Source organism: Hyalella azteca, unplaced genomic scaffold, assembly GCF_000764305.2.
Source record: "Hyalella azteca isolate HAZT.00-mixed unplaced genomic scaffold, Hazt_2.0.2 contig11680, whole genome shotgun sequence".
NCBI lineage: Eukaryota > Metazoa > Arthropoda > Malacostraca > Amphipoda > Hyalellidae > Hyalella > Hyalella azteca.
This window is the reverse complement of record NW_025941668.1, coordinates 52,538-74,205: the sequence shown is the minus strand read 5'-3', so window position 1 is coordinate 74,205 and position 21,668 is coordinate 52,538. Positions and strand designations below refer to the sequence as shown.

Here is a 21,668-nt window from a genome sequence, read left to right as displayed (position 1 = left end):
TTGCACGCAGGACCATTCGTAAAAATCTCATAAAATATAGAAATCTAAGCACCGAAATACAATATGAACACATGTAAGTATATGAATTTGCGTTGAATCTTGCTAAGAATAATGATAGCTTCTGCTCTAAGTTACCTGCCGTGACCGGCATCGGAGAGTCCCGTCATTATTCAAGGCGTCAAGGGCAGGGTGGCCCAGTGGTTGAAGTTCAGAGTACCAACATTGACGCACTAGAGAGGCGCGGGTTCGATCCCAGCTCTGTGCGCCAGTTTCTGGTCAGAATCGGCAAGGAGGCCGGACGGTTAAGCACAGCAGAATTGTAGCTGTGCGTTGCGAGTTCGAGACCTCAAAATGCTGTGAATGTTCTGCGATGTTAAGAATCGGCGACAGGCCTACGGCCTAATAAACGCTGAAACCGTTATTTTTATTTATTATTCATGTTCGTGTCATTTTGGTAACAGATTCTCAGTTCCTCTACATCGATGAAAAATAATGAATATTCAAAGGCTGGATCTGTCTAATTTTGTGCTTACGTCCGTAATCACAAAATGTGCAGAACAGGACGTGATAAATGATAATTCAAACGTACAGACAGAACACCAGATCGTTATTAAAAAATAATGACGCACATAAGCCTGTACACATAATAACAGAAAATTTTTCGAAATTTATCCGCCTAAATGTAAAAGCTTGGCTAATTCATAAGTAAATTTTCAATAACTTAACTGCAAAATTCGAAATTTTTTTTAAATGGGGTAAACTTCTTTAAAGTTTCTTCTTGTCAGTGGATAGTTACAGGGTTTAAAAATTCCCTGCAACTATCGCACATCATTGATTTGCACAACATACTCTTTCATGGACCAAAGGTTACGACACATTTCGGTTCTTAGTTGTTCATAGAAAATAAGTCCAAACAAAATTATGAACCTTTACAATTTTTACACGAAATTGGAACTAACGTGGGAGGGTTTCTAATTCTGAGCAGTGAGCGCAGCCATGAGTAGCTCAATTTTGGCTAAGAAATTCCTGCCTTCCATTGAGTCGAGACGGACTTCCTGCCACGCACCCGGCAGTTGGTCCCATCTGTTAGGGACACCACATGGTCACCATCTTATTACAATACTAGTATAACACATGAATAAATTAGATGCATCAGAGAGAAAAACTTAAATATAAACTCCACAGGGAGAATAGAATTAGAACAAACCCTAAAAAATTTAGGCACAGTTAAATATGAAAAAGCGCCTTATCATTCAAGTCCTCGTTTCGCGCACAAATTTTGAAACAGAAAAGCCAGTTACAGAGAAGAATGAGATGAACAAACAATGCATAGATGCAAAATTAGTCTAGAATAAGAACTGACCGCCTTTCGTGCACGACGGCGGAGGGATAGAAGTCGTTGCGAGGAGCAGCTGCAACGCTGACGCTAACACCCGTGCAGGGGCCTGATCGGACCAGGATTTGCTTGTTTCCTACGAGAGATTACGCACTATGTTACTACAGGAATAGAAATGATGAGGCATTACTTCACAATCGATAGCTCGTGCACTTTTCTGCCGAATTTAAAAACGCTAAAATAAACTTCGAATTTTTAGCTCTACTTGCTCTAAATGCAAGCAGATTTTGGCCGTCTAAAAGCATGATAGTTTAAACCCAGAAGAACTACAAAATAACAATAAAAATGACATGATTTGACGTTACTCGTGTAACGTCAAATAGTAGACATTACTCTCCTTGACTCGAGTTCAGCCAAGTAAACATCGAACCGAGACAGTGGCAAACATCGAGCCAAGTCAGTGGCAACTATCGAACCGAGACAGTGGCCAACATCGAGCTGTAATTATGACAAACATCGAGCTGTGACTGGATTATTAACAAAGCAGTCAAGACTGAATTTGTGGCCCGGACCGAACAAGGCCACGATAAAAAGAAAATAAAAATTCAAACAAAAACACATTGGTGACACCAGCTTACCAGCTGGAGACGTGAGGACAACCGCAGAAGCGCTGCCGAGGGGCTCAGCTGACCCGACCCCCAGGCAGGGCTCAGAGCAGTTCACCGTCCAGCCCATGAGTTTACTGAAGGACTGCACGGCCGCCGTCTGGTGCTGCGCCACCTGACATCTCAGTAAGTTCAGCAGCTCCTGTGGACACCCCAGCAAAGGTTGTAGAAGTTCACACACACAATAGAGACGGAAATATCAGTAGATGTGCTGAAACTTCTCCAGGACTTTCATCGCGACAGTGAGTAATGTAGGAAGAAGATGGCCTGCTCAGGTTTCAAGGTTAAAGACAGTAAAAAAGCAGCGATGAGATACAAGTTCTGAGTACTTTAGGGAAGGCCAATAGTACTACAGTTCAATAGCCATTGTTACGATATACCTAAATAATCTACCGATCGTACACAATGCGGCCATGCTTTTCGATTATACATCACTCAGGGGTTCGATGTTTACATGAGAATCAATTAATTCATAAAACGTGAGCAGCAACGATAGCTTATCGAATAGAAGAAAAATAAAAAAATTCTATGACGATCTTAAATAAGATTATGATCACAAGCACTGTTGTTTTTAACACAGGTAGAACACAGCTAGTTGTGAAGGTAAACGATATGAATCGACTGCTGCCAATTTCTAAAAAAAGTATTAACTAGTTTAAAGTCACCTGATAATAATTCATTTGATAATAGTTTTCCCGCTTATAGCAAAGAGAAAGGATGTACCTGCGGCTCGAAGGATAGAGTCATGACTCTGCCGTCCCGACACACGCACCGCAGCGACCGCTCGAACACTTGCACCACGAGCGTCGTTCGTATCACGGAATCAAAGCCCTGTTGAAAGCATAGGTACTGAGTTCGGATCAACTGAATTTTTTAGAGGTAAAAAAAAAATTCGATAAATATCGAGTATCAGTAACGAAATTATAAGTAAAGATAAGTTCGTAATTGATATGTAATTTCACTTTTATAAAGATAATTTGATTAATTATAATTAAATCGAATATTGACAAAAATCAAATGTATATCTTATAAAGTGCTATGAAAATATCTTTAACTTCATTAGAATACGTTTTAGAGACAAAATCATCAAGTGATAATTTAGCTAGTCTTCGATATGTTTTCGATGAAAATACCGTGATTTATATAGATTTTCATTCCTCTAAATTCTTGGTTAAAATCACTTAATAAATTACACACACTACCGCCACGACAACGTCATAACCTAGAATTCGTGGTAAAAATAATACGAGATCCGTACCTGAGTGACGATGTTGATCCTCACGCACGACTGCGTGGGGGAATTGAAGAGGTTCCAGTGGGAGAAAATGAGAGGATCTTTGAGTTCCTTGGCGAGCTGATCGATGACGAACATCGTGCGCAGGCGCAGGAAGTTATGCTGCGCCTCCTTTATGATCTGTTCCAGCAGCGTCTCGTGCGTCACTGTCTGCATCAGCTGCACATGAGTTTATTGAAGAGTTACTAATTAAGGTGCAGGCAAGTTTCCTTCTGTTGAATGAATCAGTCATATTATCATGGTGGTCCGTGAGATAAACACATGATAAATCATGAATGCCTAACTCGGTTACTCTGAGTTATGGAATAATTTGATAGTAACTTAGCCTACACTATACGTCGCATCACATTAGACAATAGACAGTGGACCGCTTTCAATCGTCGTTATTGAAGAAAGGGGACAAACAAGACAAGACTTTCTTATTAGAATTTATATCTAAAATAATTTTAAAGTAGACTTCAATCTTTTGCTGTTGAAAAATTTGTGGCTGTACAAGAAGGAACCAACCAAACAATTACAGTAGTTGCCTGTTGGCGGTTAAGCCGATGTGTAGTAATTAAGGTAGTTACCTTTTGCCAGTCAAGCCCTTGTGTAGTAATTAAGGTAGTTACCTGTTGTCGGTCAAGTCCTTGTGTAGTAATTAAGGTAGTTACCTGTTGTCGGTCAAGTCCTTGTGTAGTAATTAAAGTAGTTACCTGTTGTCGGTCGAGCCCTTGTGTAGTAATTAAGGTAGTTACCTGTTGTCGGTCGAGCCCTTGAGGCCCTGCCACTCTCCTGGTGGGGTGGGCGTGCAGGGGAGCGTAGACAGGATGAGGCATGGGAGAGCTGCTCTTGAGGTAGCTGTGGAAGAGCTGGTGCAGGGAATGCTCTAGGACCTTGTCGTGGAGGTTCTTGAGAGACGACACGCCGCCCCCGAGGGACGAGGAAGAATGGTGGTCTGTGGAGGTGTTGCTTGACGCTGTGGTGCTGCTGCTGCCCAGTTCGTTGATGGTGCCGTTGCTCAGTACGTTGTGCGGTGCAGTTAGAGACGATCGACTGCGTGAACTGTTCAATAAAAAAATCAAACTAAAATAAAGAATATGCAGCACAGAAAAACAGTTAATCTCTCCATAGCGATAATTTCAATGAAAATTAGGTTCTAAATTATCAAGTGTCAACTTGATAATTTGATTGCTTGTACAAAAATGAGGTGAACAATTTACGTGCAGGTCAAATATTTTAAACTAAAATAACAATAAACAGAAGTTCATAGAAGTTATTTGAACACAAGTTGAGGATGTTCGGGGCTGTACATCAAGAATTATGAGAATGAAAACAAGTAAAGTAGAAAAATGAGAAGAGAGGAATGACAGAAAAGAGTATTTAAGAGGACCACACTACCTTGTTCTCCTCAGCAGGCGGACCACACTACCTTGTTCTCCTCAGCAGGCGGACCACACTACCTTGTTCACCTCTGCAAGAGGACCACACTACCTTGTTCTCCTCAGCAGGAGGACCAAACTACCTTGTTCACCTCAGCAGGCGGACCACACTACCTTTTCCACCCCGTCCCACACACTAGCCAGGAGAAGCCACTTCACCTGTCGGGATGTGAGTGGCACAGCGCAATGAGCAGGTGGATGCCGGGAAAGATGGTGGCGGCGATCTGATTAGCAACAACAAGGGGAGGGATGTCCATCCTGAGCGCCACGGCCTCCCTGGCCAGTTGGCTGAAGAGTTCCTTGCAGAAGAGAACGTTCTGAGCGTTCTCGAGTTTCTGCTGCCAGTGTTCAGTAGACGGCGACATGTTGGGCTGGGCGTTCAGAGTAGCCAGACCGTCTAGCATGTTTAGCTGCGCTGAGCACAAGTCTTCTTCATCTGAACAAATAAAAAGCGAAGTGTAAATACAATTAAAATAATAATCACACAAACTCCTAATCAAAATTGGATATCAGATGATGAGGCCAGAGAAGTGAGTGACGCTCTTGAATTTAGAGACATATTGCGATCCAAATTCTTTGGCAATAGCAGAAATCATCCAAGGATTTATGGACAAGCTTCGAAGAGAATCTTCTACCGTCATGAAAAATAGGGAGAGTCCAGAGCTGATATGCTGAAGGTTTCCATGGATGGGAAATCCTGACAAATATTTTAAATGTGTACACGTATGAAGATGGAAGGTAGTCAAGGTACACAAAAAATTCTGCAAACCCAAATACCTACATAAAAAAATTAAATGTTAAGAACATAAGAACGCTTGAGCAAGGGACTAAATAGTAAATGCCCTCTAGATGCTGACTCTGATGTGATAGTAGCTTTAGCAAATGTGCAAAACAACCTAGATAAATTTGACTAATGAATAGCATCACAAAAAAATATATTTTGCCTAGAATAATATTCATTTTAACTTTGAAATCAGTTATTATAAATTAGACTCAGTATTAAAAAAATGATAATAATAACCAGAGTTGGACTCTCATGGACTACATAAATTAGATATTTTCTATCACGGTTGTAAATTAGAACGCGAGTTCTGAAGAATATTTAGCTGCCTTTGCGGATGCAGACGAAGATGTAGGCTGAGCCCTCGAGCTCCGGGGGCACGGTGACGCGCAGGGACGAGCGACCAATGGACGGCGACGAGCCTGGCAGAGCGGACAGCGGCGTCGTCAGAGTTACGTCGTCGTCTGACTTCGTCACTTCGAAGAAGCTGTTCTGTAACGGGACGTGAGAACTACGATGAGTGACGTGAGCATCGGGACGTGAGAACTACGATGAGTGACGTGAGCCGAAACAAGACGTAAGCCAAAAACAAGACGTAAGCCCAAAAACAAGACGTGAGCCAATACAATACGTGAGCCAATACAATACGTGAGCCAATACAATACGTGAGCCAATACAATACGTGAGCCAATACAATACGTGAGCCAATACAATACATGAGCCAATACAATACGTGAGCCAAAACAATATGTGAGCTGAAACGTGAGCCGAAACAAGACGCGACGGGAGCAATGACTGTTCTGAACATAATGAGGGAATTGAGTAATTACAGTTCTGTGGCGTCAAGTAGAAATTTGGCGTTCCCAAAGGACAAAGAAAAGAACTTTCTGTGAGTGTGATAAGAGTAAAAATTTTATCAGGATGAGAAATACGTGATCCCGTCAGAGAGTTCTGTGTATGTTTTATCCATTCAGACTAAAAATGCAATCCTAAACGATATTTATTATAGAATTTTAAATTTTACCTCCCTGGAAGTTGTTAGAAAAACAAGCCAAATTCTTTCTGTAGAAGTACAAACATAGCCAAAACATAATGGGTTCAGTTTCTTTGCTTTCTTAAGAAATTAAAGAAATTTAGTTCAAAATGATGGTGTCAAGTTTATTATTGATTGCAATTTTTTGTAACTGTTATACTTTGCAAAAAAAAACGTAAATAAAAATTAAGTATTCAAGCTTAAATATTGTAAATGAACATAAATTTTACAGGTAAATTTTGTGAACTTGATATGAGAGGAGCCCATGTAAGCTAAATCTTCAGAGTTGAAAGTATGAAGCCATATTTGATGTGATTCACAGTACTGACATGCTTGAAATTGGAGCCAACAGCTGAGTAGGAGAGATCACCGACGATGTTAGCGGCAACTTTCTTGAGTTTCCAGTTCTTGCGGAGACGCAGCAGATCAAGATGGAAGTCAGAGCTGGGGCGAGCAATGCTTGACTGTGAAGACCTGATGCGCTCAGCACCTTGCATCAGGATGCCAGAAGCATTGCTTAAACTCTGCACAAACATCCAAATTATTTCTTGTGCAAGTTGAAGAATTTAATAAAAAAATGGAAAGCCAAATATTTGAAAATTACTGCTCATTTCAATCTCCTCAGAAGTGAATGATCATCATAAGCGATTGCATCTACTAGTAAAATATTGACAACCTTAATAATAATATAAGTACCCAAGAACAAATTCTGAGCCTGTAAATATGAGTGTTGACAGAAAAAAATTATGTAAGCAGGAGACAGCAGCATACGTATCAACAAAAAGGTATAGTTAAATGAATCTATTAGTGAGAATCTTGAGGTTTACATTATGGTACGTTCTGCAGAGAAACTGGTGGTTGACATTACAAAAAATTCTCCAAGAGAGAAATCAGATGTAAATATTGGGCTACCTTCTTCAGAGAGAGGAACTGGATGTAGAGCTTTGGCTGTGGCTGAGGGGTTTGCACGAGGTCAAGAACGAGGTACTTCTTCTCTTTAACCATTTGAAGGAGGTCATGTAGCACACAAATCTCTGTGTGAGCATTCCTGAACAGAGATAAGTTCATTTAGAAATGGAAACATGGCAAAATATCCGATAGGCAAAAACTTTCTCAGTTCATAATTTTTGAAGAAAATAAACAATAAATTTGGGAGCATAAGAAAGCATATTAGTTACAAGCCCACCACAAAAAGAAAAAACTATATGAAATTCAAAGCCAGTTTTGCCTGACCCCACAGGTATGACACTATACTAGCTAAACTTCTTGGATCTGTCCAAATATATGCTCTGCAAAAAATTCGGTATGTCCCCGGTAGCCTAATACCGTATACAGCCACAACTTTTGATACAGTAATTGTCTTTAATTTACTCACGATGTAGGCACTACATGCTTGGCAATTATTTCAGTCATGTCTTGCCCCATTTGACTACAATACTTTCACTCAATACAGAGGAGTCCAAGATCTTAGAATTCATTGGTCAAATTTCTTTTTCAGCTAACTTAATGATTCAGGAAGGAAAATAATTTAGATAAAAGACAAACATATTTTATTTTAAACAACTATTTCCCTCCCACTTGAAAGTTATAAGTATATTTTTCTATTATGTCCACTAAGCTTATCAGGTCAAGACACAAATAGAAAATAACAAGAACCATAAAAGTTTCTCCACCTGATCTTGTTGCGCACACTTTCAAGTGGCCAATGAGGTTGCTGGCAAGGTTTCTCCTCCTCTTCATCGTCTTCCATAGACTCGGCATCTTCTCCAGTCTTGCCACCTGGCTCATCGCTGCCTCCATTCTCCACTGCACTGAAGTCTATGCGGCGAGCAAACTGGCTCAGCTGCTCTGACATGGACAGCGGGCTGCAACAGAAACATTGTTGTAAAGGAATTCTTTTATATCTGATTTCATTATTAAGTAATATAAAAAATTATTTTGAAAATAAAAATTCTAACTATTATATAAATTTAAGGTAATTTCAAGGTAAATTCACATTTAGCAACTAGACAAACATGGATTCATTACAATATCACAATACATTTGAAAGAAAAGTTTAAAAACACTCACGGTTGTCGGACTTCATGGCCATCATAATGAATCTCTGAGATGGCATTCTCAGAAGCCACTTCCAATCTAATATCAGTCATGTCAGCAAAATAATCAACAATAATATGCTGTGCAATACCTGGAATCAAAGAGCTAAAAATTATTCTATGATGGTTATGTTATTTTATTCACATTAAAGCTTTCCTAAAATTGTCTAGTGTTCAGATTTAACTTATGTCATGGAATTAACAAGGCCATGGCTAACCACTGAGAGGAACCTATTTTTGTACCAATTTTTTGACCATTAACATATATTGTTGACTATCACCTTAAATAAGAGATTGGATAATATCACAGGGTAGTTACCATCAAGATGCAACTACATTTACCCTCACCACTTTTTGCATCATATTACATTGACGCCAATTGCTCATATACCCAGCTTCCCTAGCAGACAACTCCAAGGTCACCAAATACAGGTGATAAACATTACATACTAAATTAATTTTTGTTATTGTACAAAATAAATATATTTCAGTTTCTTATGATTTTTCATTTTTCCTGTCTTCTTAACCCTTTCACGGGTAAGTTACCATATGTGATCACTTGGAATCGCGTCACAAAAAGCCTCACCACAGCTTCCTGTTTGTTTTTGAGGCATCCTTATAATGCCTCAGTCAATCCCTAATTATCTGACCATCGTTTTATCTATAGCATCACCAGCTGCAAAGTCAACAAATTGAAATATGAGCATTTAAATGAAGGTTTTGACTCCGACAATGGAACTGACGCTCTTTCCGCATTTTCTTCAAAAGGTGGAAGTATCAATATATATATTTATTTATTTTGGCAACTTGATTAAATTTAATTAAATTTTTATGTTTCTAATTTTTCATTTGCATAAATTTAATTTTAATTATAAAGAAAAATTTTGTGTACTGATCGCATTTATTGAATTCTTCAAGTGCAATTTAAACCTTCAATAGGCAAAATTTGCAAAAATTCATATAAATAAATATATTGTATAATAGTTTTTACTTTCCTAAAATGGTTTCTGGAATTTTAATTTCTGGATATTTCAATGCTTGCCTGCCAAAGGGTTAAAAATTCTTTTATTGACAATAACTCCCAATCTTGTTTATTAAAAACTTTTTTGAAAAGTGGTAAATTAATTAAAGTGATACACATATTTATCTCTTTGTTGTCAATGTGTAAAAAACTGTTAACATAACATATCAATTATAAAATCTATAGTTTGTGAATGCCTTTATGTTTGAAGCCTCCTTATGTGACAAGTATACCATACTATTCCAAAATTTCTCACTGATCTTTGTTTTGAATTTGCTTATTCTTCAGTTTTTACATTATTCAAGTGAAATTTATTCTCTTGGTTTAACTAAGTTTTCCACAAGTTGGCTCTACTTTTCTTTCACTCTGCCTACAATTCAGACCTTTCTTGCAGAGGAAAATAACCTTGGAAAAATCCAAGATCCAATAACCAAGAAATCCAAGACAATTTTAAGATATACACCAGCAAGCTGTATATCAGGGAAAAACTGTAACCACACCATGCTATATAATATAACCAATAATACAATATAAAATAACTGAACACATTATAACATAACATAAGATAATAGAACACATTATAACATAACAAAATAAATTAGAACACAACAAAACATAATATAACACAACAGATTATGTTATGTTATAATGTGATGGGCTATATTAGGATTTGTTATGTGTGATACATTTTTTGTTATGTTATAACCTATTTTGTAGTGACATGATGTATTATTTATGTTTTGTCATATGTGTTGCCTTATGTTTTGATGTATTAAAATGTGTTGTGCTATGTTATGCTGCATCATAATATGTCCTGTTAAATTATTTTGTGTTATTTAATGTTGTGTTACAATGTGCTGTACTATGTTATATTGTGTTATAAAGTGTTGTATCATGATATATTGTGTTATTTAATGTGTTTTGTCATGATATGTTGTGGAATAATTTGTTGTGTTGTTTGATGTTATGTTACAATGTATAGTGTTATATCATGAGGTTTTATGTTATGTCATAATATGTAATGTCATGTTATGTTTTGTTGCAATGTGTTGGGTTATGTTAGGATGTATTTTAATGTGCTTGGTTATGATATGTTATGTTGTAATGTGTGATGTTACAATTTATTAAAATATATTCTGTTATGCTATAAAGTATAGTGTTATGTTATGACATGTAGTAATGTGATATAATATGTTATGTTACAATGCATTATGTATTATGTTATTAGGTTGGGTGTTATGCCACATTGCAGGCATGGAATATATCCACTTGGCAAGCCTAAGTGGATTTTTTGAGCCGTGGTTTTATAGGTTTGCCAGCTGTGATTCCATTTTTTTGAGCTGTGAATTGCATATTTCAGCCATTTATGAGCAATGAGCAGCAAACTTATTTACAAAGTCCTGTGCAATGGTGAACGTGTTACCACAAATCTCTAAATTTGCCCTAAAAACAGTCAAACAGCAACACTAACTTTTGTCTTCACTTAAGTGGCAGCTGAACACATGATAATGCAGTCTGACCAGGGACCACTCTGACATAACCACAACTATGCAATCTTCAAGGAAATATTTTGGGTTGACTTGTTGTCAACTTGTAATTATGTTCTTCAGGATATTTTGGCAGGAGCATTGAAGTACTGCGGAGTGTGGAAGTTGAACATTTTATGAAACAACATGTTTGCAAAGTCAAACCGCAATTTTTTCAATCAAACAAAAATGTATGACATTAAAGCTGCAAGATTTCATCCTACAGATGGTAATTATATGAAATTAGAGCAGCAATATTTCAGAAAAAAGGAGGACTTTTCTGGCCCTGCTGGGCTGCCACATTGATCGTAAAGCATGTGCATCAGTGTTCATCATCGGACATTGGTCACATCATTACATCAATCCTAGTATCGTAAACTCACTGTATTGTGGAATGTGGATTCCAGCATTTTCATGCTTGAGAATTTGAGATATTGGTTTAAATTTTGAGTAGATTAGAATCATTAGATCATTATGATTAGATGATTAAAAATGAACTGATTCAATAAAATTTGTGGTTTGACATCATGCCTAATTTCCTTGAAACACTTTTAGAAGAGTTAAACACAACACATTACAGTGATTACACAACAATGACAACAAGTCAACAACCTCAAACACACAAGGTGACAAGCCACAACACAATTTACACAACACAACAACCCCAACACAGGGGTCCCCACTGGCCCACTGCCCCGGGTCACCGGGGTCAGTATATTTTTTCCCTTTACAAATTACAAGGGCAAAGGTCTTTGACCACAGGGACAAAAATGTGATGACAGAAGTCACAGAACATCTACAGGTAACCTCAGTCCTCAGGATCGTGAACTCCCTGTAGTTCTGTCATCACATCGTGATGACAGAACTGTGTCATCACATCATGATGATTGATGAGTGATGACAGGATCGTGAAATTCCAAAGGCTCCACTGAGTGTTCTTCTTCTATCTGCTTTCTGAGGACTTGGTTCTTCACCACTCGCCAGTCTCGCGACTCGCCTCACGTCCGGACAAGCAGCAAGGGTTTGGCCGCACAAACCTGAGGGCAAAAGCCTCGGTAAGTTTGCAAATCTGAGATGTTGTTCTGTTAGTTCATTCAGCTACTAGGTCCCGGAATTAGTGCTAACTGCTACAGTAGTACATGCATGTTAGACTTGTTAGTAACCCTTACCTAACTGGAGGGTCTACTCAGACAGAGAGCCACTCAGCCAGGGCCAGATAGTCCAGCCAGGGAAGGTGCAGCCAGTACAGGCCCTACAGGGGAAATAAGTATTGTGTTCAACTCTGTTCAAGACCTGCTGATGCTAATCTTCTAATCTACTTGACTGCTACCATCAGGGTCAAAACTCAACAGGGGAGCCTCCTGTCTGGGGGATTTTGTACATGTCTTGGAAAGGTCCTGTACACTGCCCACTGAGCGCCCAGTGCCCAGTGCCCACTGGGACTGGTACAGGAGTCAGTGTCACATTTACAATTAGTCATGTGATGGGGTCCATGGCATGTGGGGAGGATCCTGCCAAGACTGTCATGCTTCAAAAGGATGGTTGATGACCATTAAATTAGTGATAGGTGGAACGAACTACATTTCTTTCAAAAATTCAAACGCCCAGTAGCAAGAAGGTATTTAGTACCTCTTGCATACCACCTCTTGCAGCATTTTCCCGGTGTGACCACATTGCATGATATCCGACAAAAGAAGGCTCATGCACTCTTAGCCATGTCTCACACAGACATACCACATCTGGCTTCTCTCTATATAGATATAGCTTTATTTCTGTCAGCTTTCCAAATAAGCCATGACAGTTGAGCTGCACAACTTCTAAGCCTAGCTCCCTTCTAGGTGATCGGGTCAAATGCTGTGTCTTCAGTGCATAGTTCATTGAGAGAGTTCGCTGCTGCCTGCTGCTCCATTTTTGCCTCGCCCCTTAGACTTTCCATTATTTCCACTTGTTAAAATGCGATTGTTAGCAAACTGTCATATTGTAATAGCTAATAAGATATCTTTATTTATTTGTAATAAAACTTGTATCCTCTACAGGTCTAAGAAGTAGGAGGAGTAATTAAAACTCGAATAAAAATATTGTTTCCGTTCTACTCCTCTTCAGTAGTAACGAGAGGTCCTGTGACTGTTAGTAACTTCAAAGTGGTAGTCGTTTATGAAAATTTTGGAACGCTGTTCTGAGGCATACCAGATTGACGGGATGATGATTATAATGTCTTGTTGGATGTTCCGTAAATGACCTCACTTAGGCCAAATGTCGCACCTGGGATTGACGGTTTTCCAATGATCGTAGCCTCCCTTGCAGGTAGGATACTTTACTAATTGGGTTCCGAATAACCCTCTCCCCCAGCAGGCAACATGTTTTATTTTTTGGGTCTCGGAGGACCCCCCTCTTAACTCCCTTCCCCCAAGAGCAAATCAGTAGCCAGGTGAAGGCAGCGCCCCAACTCCTAAAGAATTAGGTGCTACCATTCACGGGCCACCGTCGCTCTCGCCGCGTGGCCTGCAACAGCCACAAAAGAGTCGTCGCAAGAATGCGGTGAATCTCTTCCCCCTTTTGGGGGGCGGCGCCTCGCTTTGGCTCAGCTCTGGTGACTCACCCCGGACCATCACTGAGAACAGATCCCAGCTACTGAGGTCACCAGAGCCTCGCCAGTCCGACATGCCTTAGACCGACACGGAAGAGCATTCCATGAGCCTTCGGAGACCAGCCATTTTGTAAAAGATTTTTAGTTCAATCGAAATTTCTAAGAAAATCGATGATGAAGACAAATTTTGAGACCAGACTTTATATAGTCCGGTATTGTGGATACGAAATTGGACAAACCTCTATAAATGGCATCTCGAGACAGCAGACAACTTCATTGCCAATCTAAGGTCCATCGGGCAAAGATCAATCGTCGTTCACGGTCAAAAAACTTCTGTTTTAATAAATCGCATGCTAGAATAGTTTTTGAATTGAAGAAACAGAATTTGATTTAATTCTGTGCAGTAAACTCATGTAGAATTGTTACTCACTCGGTGATGGATGAACCGGTGATCCCGAAGTCTGTTGACTCCCTGGGAGGGCGCATTACCAGTGTATCAACAATACCTGCTCACCAATATTTGTGGCTACTACGGACGCCAAGGCCAGCCAAACTGGCAGTACGATAGCCCAACTTCAGCGTCCTAACTTCACCTGCAATTCGTATTCTTGGTTCACAGCAAGTCATTTATTGTTTCACGTTCAGCAGATAACTTGTGACGGCATAGGAAATTAGGAATAGAGATTTATGTTGTTCAGTGATCGAGCTGCATTTCTCCATTGCAGCAGGAGTTGACCGCTACGTTGATGGCAGTTTTTAGGTTAGAATAATGTTGATTTCAATGGCGTCCTAAATGTGCTATTCAGCCACAACTAAGCTAGATCGTGTCATAAAAATTATTTAATTAAAATTACGTACAATTAGTGCAAAACGATATAATTTGGGGCTGTAGTGATGCCTTTTATCTGATCTTACCAGAAAATATACGTCTCTTACATGAATGTCAATTAAGTTTTAGGCACATTTATTTCAGTCTTGTTTTTAATTGCATTAATGTTTCTATGTGGTCTTGCGTGTGCTATGATACTGCAGGAATAATGAATTTTCTTAACCCTATCTCCTTCCCGCGGAACCGTCGCTTGACGGTATCGGGGCAAGAATAAAGCAGTAGATGAGACTGTTACTCAAAATACTGGGTCTCATGATTGGTGTTGAATGGCTATACTTGCCGTTATCGCTCTCGTGCAATCAGTAACATTCGAATACGATGTTAGTACTATGTTAGAGGTTCATTATTAGAGAAACTTCTCGAACCATTCACAAAAAAGATGTATAAGGAGGTAATATAAAGAGGTAATTGCTCTTGATGCTATTTCGTATTAGTGGCCAAATTCACACAGTGTTTTATAGATAAATCTCCTCGCTATTTAATTAGAACGAACAACCGTAAAAAAATTAATGAAGTAAATTTTCAATTGCACCTTAGTATGTAAAAGACAAAGTCAATTGTATTATTGAAATCTTCTATTTGATATTAGCCAGGGAAAAACCGTTTACAATGGGGTTATGAGGTACAAATAAATTCGGAGAACAAACAAAGTTTATTGTCTCGAACTGTCTCGCTCGATGGTAATAAATTTAGCTAAGATTTTAGTAATCAGGTTTAGTGTTAATTAATTACGTTAAAATACTTTGAATACTTTAGTAGTTACATAACCGAGCGCATGGCGCCATTTTCCATAAACAGCTTAAATCATAGGTTACCCCAATCTTACCCTCGAATATTACCAACAAAATTACCCAATTACTCCTGAATAAAACCTCCTTCAATATTATTACGAACAATTACCCTACGTATAGGAGCTACAATTATGAACTTGTTATTGCAGAAGAACATCATATTAGAGTAAGTGCTGACGTATAGGAGCTATTATCATGAACTTATTAAATGAATTTGAATAATTTGAATTTTTATATTCTATTATTGGGCATCTTTTTATACTTGTAACAATGCATGACTTGTTCATACCGGGTTCTATTCCTAGATAAAAGAGAAAGTTGCTTGAAAAGCGTATTATTATCCGACCGCCATAACCTTGGCCTTGAAATCGATCATACGCTTTAACATCACACATCGTGAATAAAACTTCAAAAACACACTACCGCGGAAATGTGGGTGCTTTAAAACCATGGTTGAACTATTTAAGGTTGACCCGCGAAGACTTCTGTCTTTCAGTTCAGCTTTCTTGTTACGTCACGTAGATCGAGAAACGTAAACAATCCAGTCATTCTCATGACGGATTGGTTGACTGGCTTGATCGCATTTCGGTGATTGGTTAACGCCCGTGACGTCACTGAGATCAGACGTCACAGGCGAAAAAATGACAACACCCGCAAAAATGAGCTTCTCATGGGTCAACCTTATACTAGTTCAACCATGCTATAAAACTACTTATTGCATCGAGTGAAACTTATTATAGTAGTGGATTTCAATAACCCATGAGACCTCACTCTTCAAAATATAAGTCTATCATATGTATAAGTCTAAAATAAATGCCACAAGGTCCACTTCTACAACTACCCCGATTCTCAACCTTCCTGCAACCAATGACCAGCCCTACATCCTCACTGCCACGCCTCTCCAGTTTCATGCAGCCTATGACCGGAGGGTTGAGTCTGGGTTGGTTGGGTTTTGGTGGAGAGTCGGGGGTAAGCCTGCAGGTAAGGAAGGCCATATAGGCTTAAACGTCATAAATTGGAGGATGATAATATTATATTTTGTAAAGTAAAGTACAGCAGACTTGAGAGGGCGGGGGACCTACAATTACTATGGCTTTTTGTGCTTAGTTTCGTAGAGTTTAACGCACTCAAGCATGCTCGTCCACAGAAAAGAATATGACGGGTTGTTGGTCATTGCTGGCCTCTTGCGCGCACCTCAAATTCTTGAACATGAAGAAATAGACAAATCATGTTTCAATTTTTGAATAACAATAAATAAAAATTTAAAAAGTTTCATGTTCAGAGGATGATAATACTGAACAATTTTCCCTCATCAGGACTTCAGGTCGACAAGTACATATTTTAACTAACAGTGTTTGTGTGCTACTTGCCTCCGTCAACTTGATTTTTGGTGTGGATTCGACTGGAGGAATTTCTGACCGTAGGTGAACCCATTTCTAGGAGTTGAACTGGAAGTTGAACTAAATTATTCGCGAATTTTCTTGATAGGGATACAACTCTGGGCTCTTGCAAATGAGTCAGCTATACCAGGAAAAGATGCATGATATCAGTACCACTAAAGAGTCGCGTAATTAGTATACCAACAAGGCTGAAATGAGAGAAAAAGTGTGAAGGTATGTAGAAGTGAACTTTCTTCTCTTGTGTCTGTGTTGTGTAGTGGGCCATATGGCTGGGTGCAAATAAATGCTTAACACGGAGGCAGACTTGTGGCCGGATCGTAACAAAGCACACATTCCTCGTCATTTTGCTGGCACGAAACGAGGTAGAAGGAGATGCTGCCTCCCGAGATGAGCATTTCGGCACAATCGCCATCGGTATTCCCATTATAAGTCGAGATCACGTTCCCCATTGCCTCCATGCTCGGCATCCAACGCCACACCATGTCGGCCCCGCGATGGATGTTCGCCCAGAAGTAAACTTGATCTGAGGACGAACATAAATATTTAGGTCTATATTAAACAAATCACTGATGTAAGTCGCACTCGTTCTAACGCACCCATTAGAGAGTTCCGTCGCAAAATCATGGTTAAAATTTGATTTTTGTTAAGGAACGCGAATAGTTCATAGAGGGTTGGGCTATATTACTAATTATTATTTCTCAATATTTTCATTAGCGCCCTAACAACCAGGCTATCAGCTCACTGGTGCCAAGTGAAGCCAGGTTGCCGACGATACGGCCAGGGTTGTAGTACAATTCTTTTGACGCCATCGGCAGACCTCGCGCCGCACACCGAGCCTTCGCCTCGCAGAAACCGATAGTATAGGCAGAGCATTCGGCCACCTCAATTAAAAAAGTATAATAACAAATAACATAAATAAGTGCATAACTATTTTATTTTACATGGTTCTTATCATGAACAATGAATCAAAACGCTATATGATTCATCAAAGACCACATATAGAAACGAAATACAGGCCTTTCATAGAATCCAGAATCTTAAAATTTAAATAATTCATCGCCAAATGAAGCACATCTAGAAGTATGAATTTTTTACAAACTCATATATATAGATAACAGTAAAAATGAGCAGCAGGTCAGTTACCAGGCAGTATCCATTAGAAGCCTGAGCACAGCAAGTGTCCCTCGGAGGCAGCACGATGTCCGCGACGCGACGACGGCCCTGATCTATAAACCGCCACGGATCAATCAATGCGTACTCTACTTATGCCGTACAATCAATACGTGCTCTAATTAAGTACACGTACCGGCCCACTTCTCGTTTACGGTAAATGGGTTTATCTATGAAAGCTGTCGGTGGTTGGCTGACGGAGTTACGAACCCTCGACCATAGGACGACTTCATCGCGGTACTATATAAATCATGTTAACTGGTATGACAGTATCATGGTTAATGGCGTGGCAATATGTTTGTAAGTGGGATGTCAATCTTTTCTTCGCAGAATGTGGCAATACCTTGGTAACTGGGCTGGCAATGCCGTGCTTTCTGGGGGATCAATATGCCTATTATTGAGGTAAACTGGATAACGTATAAGGCAATGAGTTACACGTAGAACATCCTAAGAATGATTGATATAACAGTGACTGATTAGAAACTCGGATATTGAACATGATGGTTGATGGAAATCCAATCCTGTGGACAGAAGTAATAATTAAAAGACAGACTACGTCTTCGCTTAGTCGCTGCTACGGCAATAAGTTGTTGCGGTTTTATATCGCAAGATTATTTAAGAAAATATAACGATTCATACAACAACTGACAGAAATTATACTTTGAAATCGAATTTCTGTCAACGTGACCGACATCAGAAGCATGTAATAACCAACGGAGATTAGTATTTTCAGTTTATAGTTATTTGAGTGACATGAGTACATAAAAATGTTCATCGATACCTTATTTTACGTAGTTTTTGCGAGCATGAGACGGTATTTTGGATAACATTTGTATGCTGCAATACTTTTACTAAGAACGTACAAATACCTTCGTTTGTATTAGAGAAGACAAATGTAGAAGCAAGTTCATGTTTACGAAAACTTCGATATGTTTGGAAAATGCACACTTTCAAAGGAATAACCTAATGTGCAGGAAGGTACGTGCAATAGGAGAGAATCTATTGATTAAGCAGAACATAAGATTACGTACAAACGCATATGAAAATTAAAAATTAAAGTCCTTAGAAACAATGAAATTGAAATGTGTCGAAACTTACCGCCGTAAGTGACGCCGATGTCGGTGCACTGAAGGCACCCGATCTTTTCGTTCAGATTGTAGAGCCTGCCTTCGAACTCGCACATTTCAGCTTGAGACATTCCAGCTTGAGACATAGTATTAAGACATTTCACATCATTCTATCGAGGTAAAAAATGCATGAAAAATTAAAACAAATCAGCATTCAGTATATTAATGCTAACATGGAGTAATTAAAGGCTCAGGCTATCGCCTGTCTGTCAGCATGTACAGGAGAAAGAATCGGTTTAAAAAAGCAAAATAGGCAATTTATTGAAGGTTATTTATCAAATTATATTCAATTAAAATAATAGTTAAATCAAATCGAGACAACTATGAAAATTTTCAGTCGGCAAGAAGATATTCGATTGATGATCGACACTCAGAGGTAAAGTTGGGTGACGTCACTGATGCATTATAACTCATCCTCTAAGAATCCATGAAACTGGACCTCGTTGTTCCTGGCTTGTGTCTATCCATTCCTTTTCCTGCTTTCCGTTCTGTCTTCCCAGCAGAGGTAGGCAGTAGCGCGCTACATGTAGCGGCCGCTACATTTTCAGTAGCGGTAGCGGGTAGCGGGGCTACATTTAAGCTATTGTAGCGGTAGCGGTAGCGCTCGCTACATATTTAAGTAGCGATACGAGATTTTGCCGCTACAGCGCTACCGCTACATTTATAAATAAAGCCTTTAGATTTTACTTAATAGTATTAAATATTATTTAAAAACCAGCATGGTACATACATAATATAAATTATAGAATAAAACTGTACGAAAGATTTCGGTGTAATGTTAACCTCAGCCTGTTACTAGAGTAAACATGTTAGTTGTTAGTCCAGAGGTGGGCAGTAGCGCGCTACATGTAGCGGTAGCGGCGCTACATTTAAGCAATTGTAGCGGTAGCGCCCGCTACATTTAGAGCATGTAGCGGTAGCGGCGCTACATTTAAGCAATTGTAGCGGTAGCGCCCGCTACATTTAGAGCATGTAGCGGTAGCGGTAGCGGCAGCTACATTTCAAAGTAGCGCTGCCCATCTCTGCTTCCCAGTAATATAGGGTGCCATTTTTCACAAAGTTTCTAAGAACTCCTGCCTGCCTCATCCATAGTGCCACCATGAAGATGCCATTCCAGTCTGCCATCTCCCTGTACTCTTCGTGGTAAAAACTTCTCGACATTCACCAGCATGACACCGGAGTCTCCCTACTCTAGTGTTTCTAGCCGCAGCCAATGCCGCCCTGCTAGGTGTATCAAGTTCAACAGTTGTAGCAACTGATTTCTTCTTCTTCGTTGAAGTATAAATACGTTGAAGTATTTATACTTCAACGTATTTATGCTTCAACGTATTTATACTTTCCCGTATTTATACTTTCCCGTATTTATACTATAACTTGTTTATACTTCAGCGTGTTTATACTTCAGCGTGTTTATAGTTCAACGTGTTTAAATTTCAACGTATTTATACTTCAATGTGTTTATACTTCAATGTGTTTATACATCATTTGAGGAATGCAAATTGTGTTGGTCCCACGAGTAATTGGTGGGTGTCTGCTGCTGATTTTGAATATACACGAGGATGAATGCAGAAAGTAATCTTAAGGATTTAACCATGACCGTCCAAAACTGACCGCAAAAATGCTTGTGGGTTAAGTTACTTGATAGGTAAATATTTAATATAATTATATAGCCTGATTTTACCAATCACTGGTTTCTAGTAATTTAAGACTCGTTAACCCTACTATTGTACCAAACATTAGGTAGCTGAATAAACTAAAACCGAGAGAAGTTTTGAATGAAATTGAAGTTGTAGCGCGGCGAAATTCCTCGAGAGCTGGATTTGGGGGCTTCCACCTCTGAATGATATGCGTCATCGTTCCGAGAGCAGCTTTCGCCTCCCATTTTGCATCCAGACTTCGGCTTAACTGTTACACATTTATTTGTCATGGTTCTTCGCTTGTCAAAATTTAGTCAGTTTTGGTTGTCATTATCAAAATTCATGCGATAATTCAAATAATTATCCTGTACTAATTGTTCTAGTTTGCGATTTTTCATTTTCTCGATAATTTTCAGACTTTAAGTGTAAATTGAATTGCTTTCGAATTTGTCGGTGAAGGCACCCTCCGCACCATCAGTAAGTTTTGTTGAGTCGTCATTTGACCCGTTGGAACGTGTCAATTTATTTGTTATTTCTATTTTGTTTCAGAAACTGAAAAGATTGAAACATGATTGTTCATCTGTAGTTTTGTCTGTAAAAATGTATTTGTTTGTCATTCCCAGATTACGGACTCAGCTTTGGAAAATAAATGTGGAAACCAAACGATTTATAACTCCGAACTAAGATCCGTCAACTCGGTTGACAATGCGAAGAGTTTTCCCTCCGTCAGGAAACCGAGACAATATTGAGTATGACAAGTTAAATGTGTACTACTATAGTTCATAGAAAAGACGTCAAAATATGGTAAAGAATGTTCACTTACGCAGGAAGCGCCCGTTGGACTGGCACACTCTGACCAAGTCCGAGTATCTTGCGTTACGGACCTTTGTTCCG

The 21,668-nt window shown here is 39.2% G+C and overlaps 2 protein-coding genes across 2 annotated transcripts; both read right to left on the bottom strand.

The window, feature by feature from the left end:
• Positions 1–586: 586 nt before the first annotated feature.
• On the bottom strand, positions 587–9,089 carry LOC108679472 (mediator of RNA polymerase II transcription subunit 17). The gene is made up of 12 exons (XM_018168088.2): positions 8,601–9,089; positions 8,204–8,395; positions 7,443–7,578; positions 6,860–7,054; positions 5,827–5,989; positions 4,876–5,152; positions 4,033–4,339; positions 3,260–3,454; positions 2,725–2,832; positions 1,975–2,143; positions 1,364–1,472; positions 587–1,083 (listed from the first exon to the last, which is right to left on the bottom strand). The coding sequence occupies exons 1-12, from the start codon at positions 8,678–8,680 to the stop codon at positions 972–974; spliced, it is 2,043 nt and encodes a 680-aa protein (XP_018023577.1). The 5' UTR covers positions 8,681–9,089; the 3' UTR covers positions 587–971.
• Positions 9,090–16,326: 7,237 nt separating this feature from the next.
• On the bottom strand, positions 16,327–19,223 carry LOC125178661. Its single transcript, XM_047882951.1, has 4 exons — positions 19,109–19,223; positions 17,984–18,066; positions 17,583–17,721; positions 16,327–17,363 (listed from the first exon to the last, which is right to left on the bottom strand). The coding sequence occupies exons 1-4, from the start codon at positions 19,221–19,223 to the stop codon at positions 17,128–17,130; spliced, it is 573 nt and encodes a 190-aa protein (XP_047738907.1). The 3' UTR covers positions 16,327–17,127.
• Positions 19,224–21,668: the final 2,445 nt, after the last annotated feature.

Coding starts and splice junctions, on each gene's coding strand:
- LOC108679472 (XM_018168088.2), bottom strand. CDS start 8,680: ATGACTGATATTAGATTGGAAGTGGCTTCTGAGAATGCCATCTCAGAG. Junction 8,396..8,600: donor GGCCATGAAGTCCGACAACC/GTGAGTGTTTTT, acceptor TTTCTGTTGCAG/CCCGCTGTCCATGTCAGAGC. Junction 7,055..7,442: donor AGTTCCTCTCTCTGAAGAAG/GTAGCCCAATAT, acceptor ATGTTTGTGCAG/AGTTTAAGCAATGCTTCTGG.
- LOC125178661 (XM_047882951.1), bottom strand. CDS start 19,223: ATGTCTCAAGCTGGAATGTCTCAAGCTGAAATGTGCGAGTTCGAAGGC. Junction 17,722..17,983: donor CTTCTAATGGATACTGCCTG/GTAACTGACCTG, acceptor TTTTTAATTGAG/GTGGCCGAATGCTCTGCCTA. Junction 17,364..17,582: donor CCTGGCTTCACTTGGCACCA/GTGAGCTGATAG, acceptor GTTCGTCCTCAG/ATCAAGTTTACTTCTGGGCG.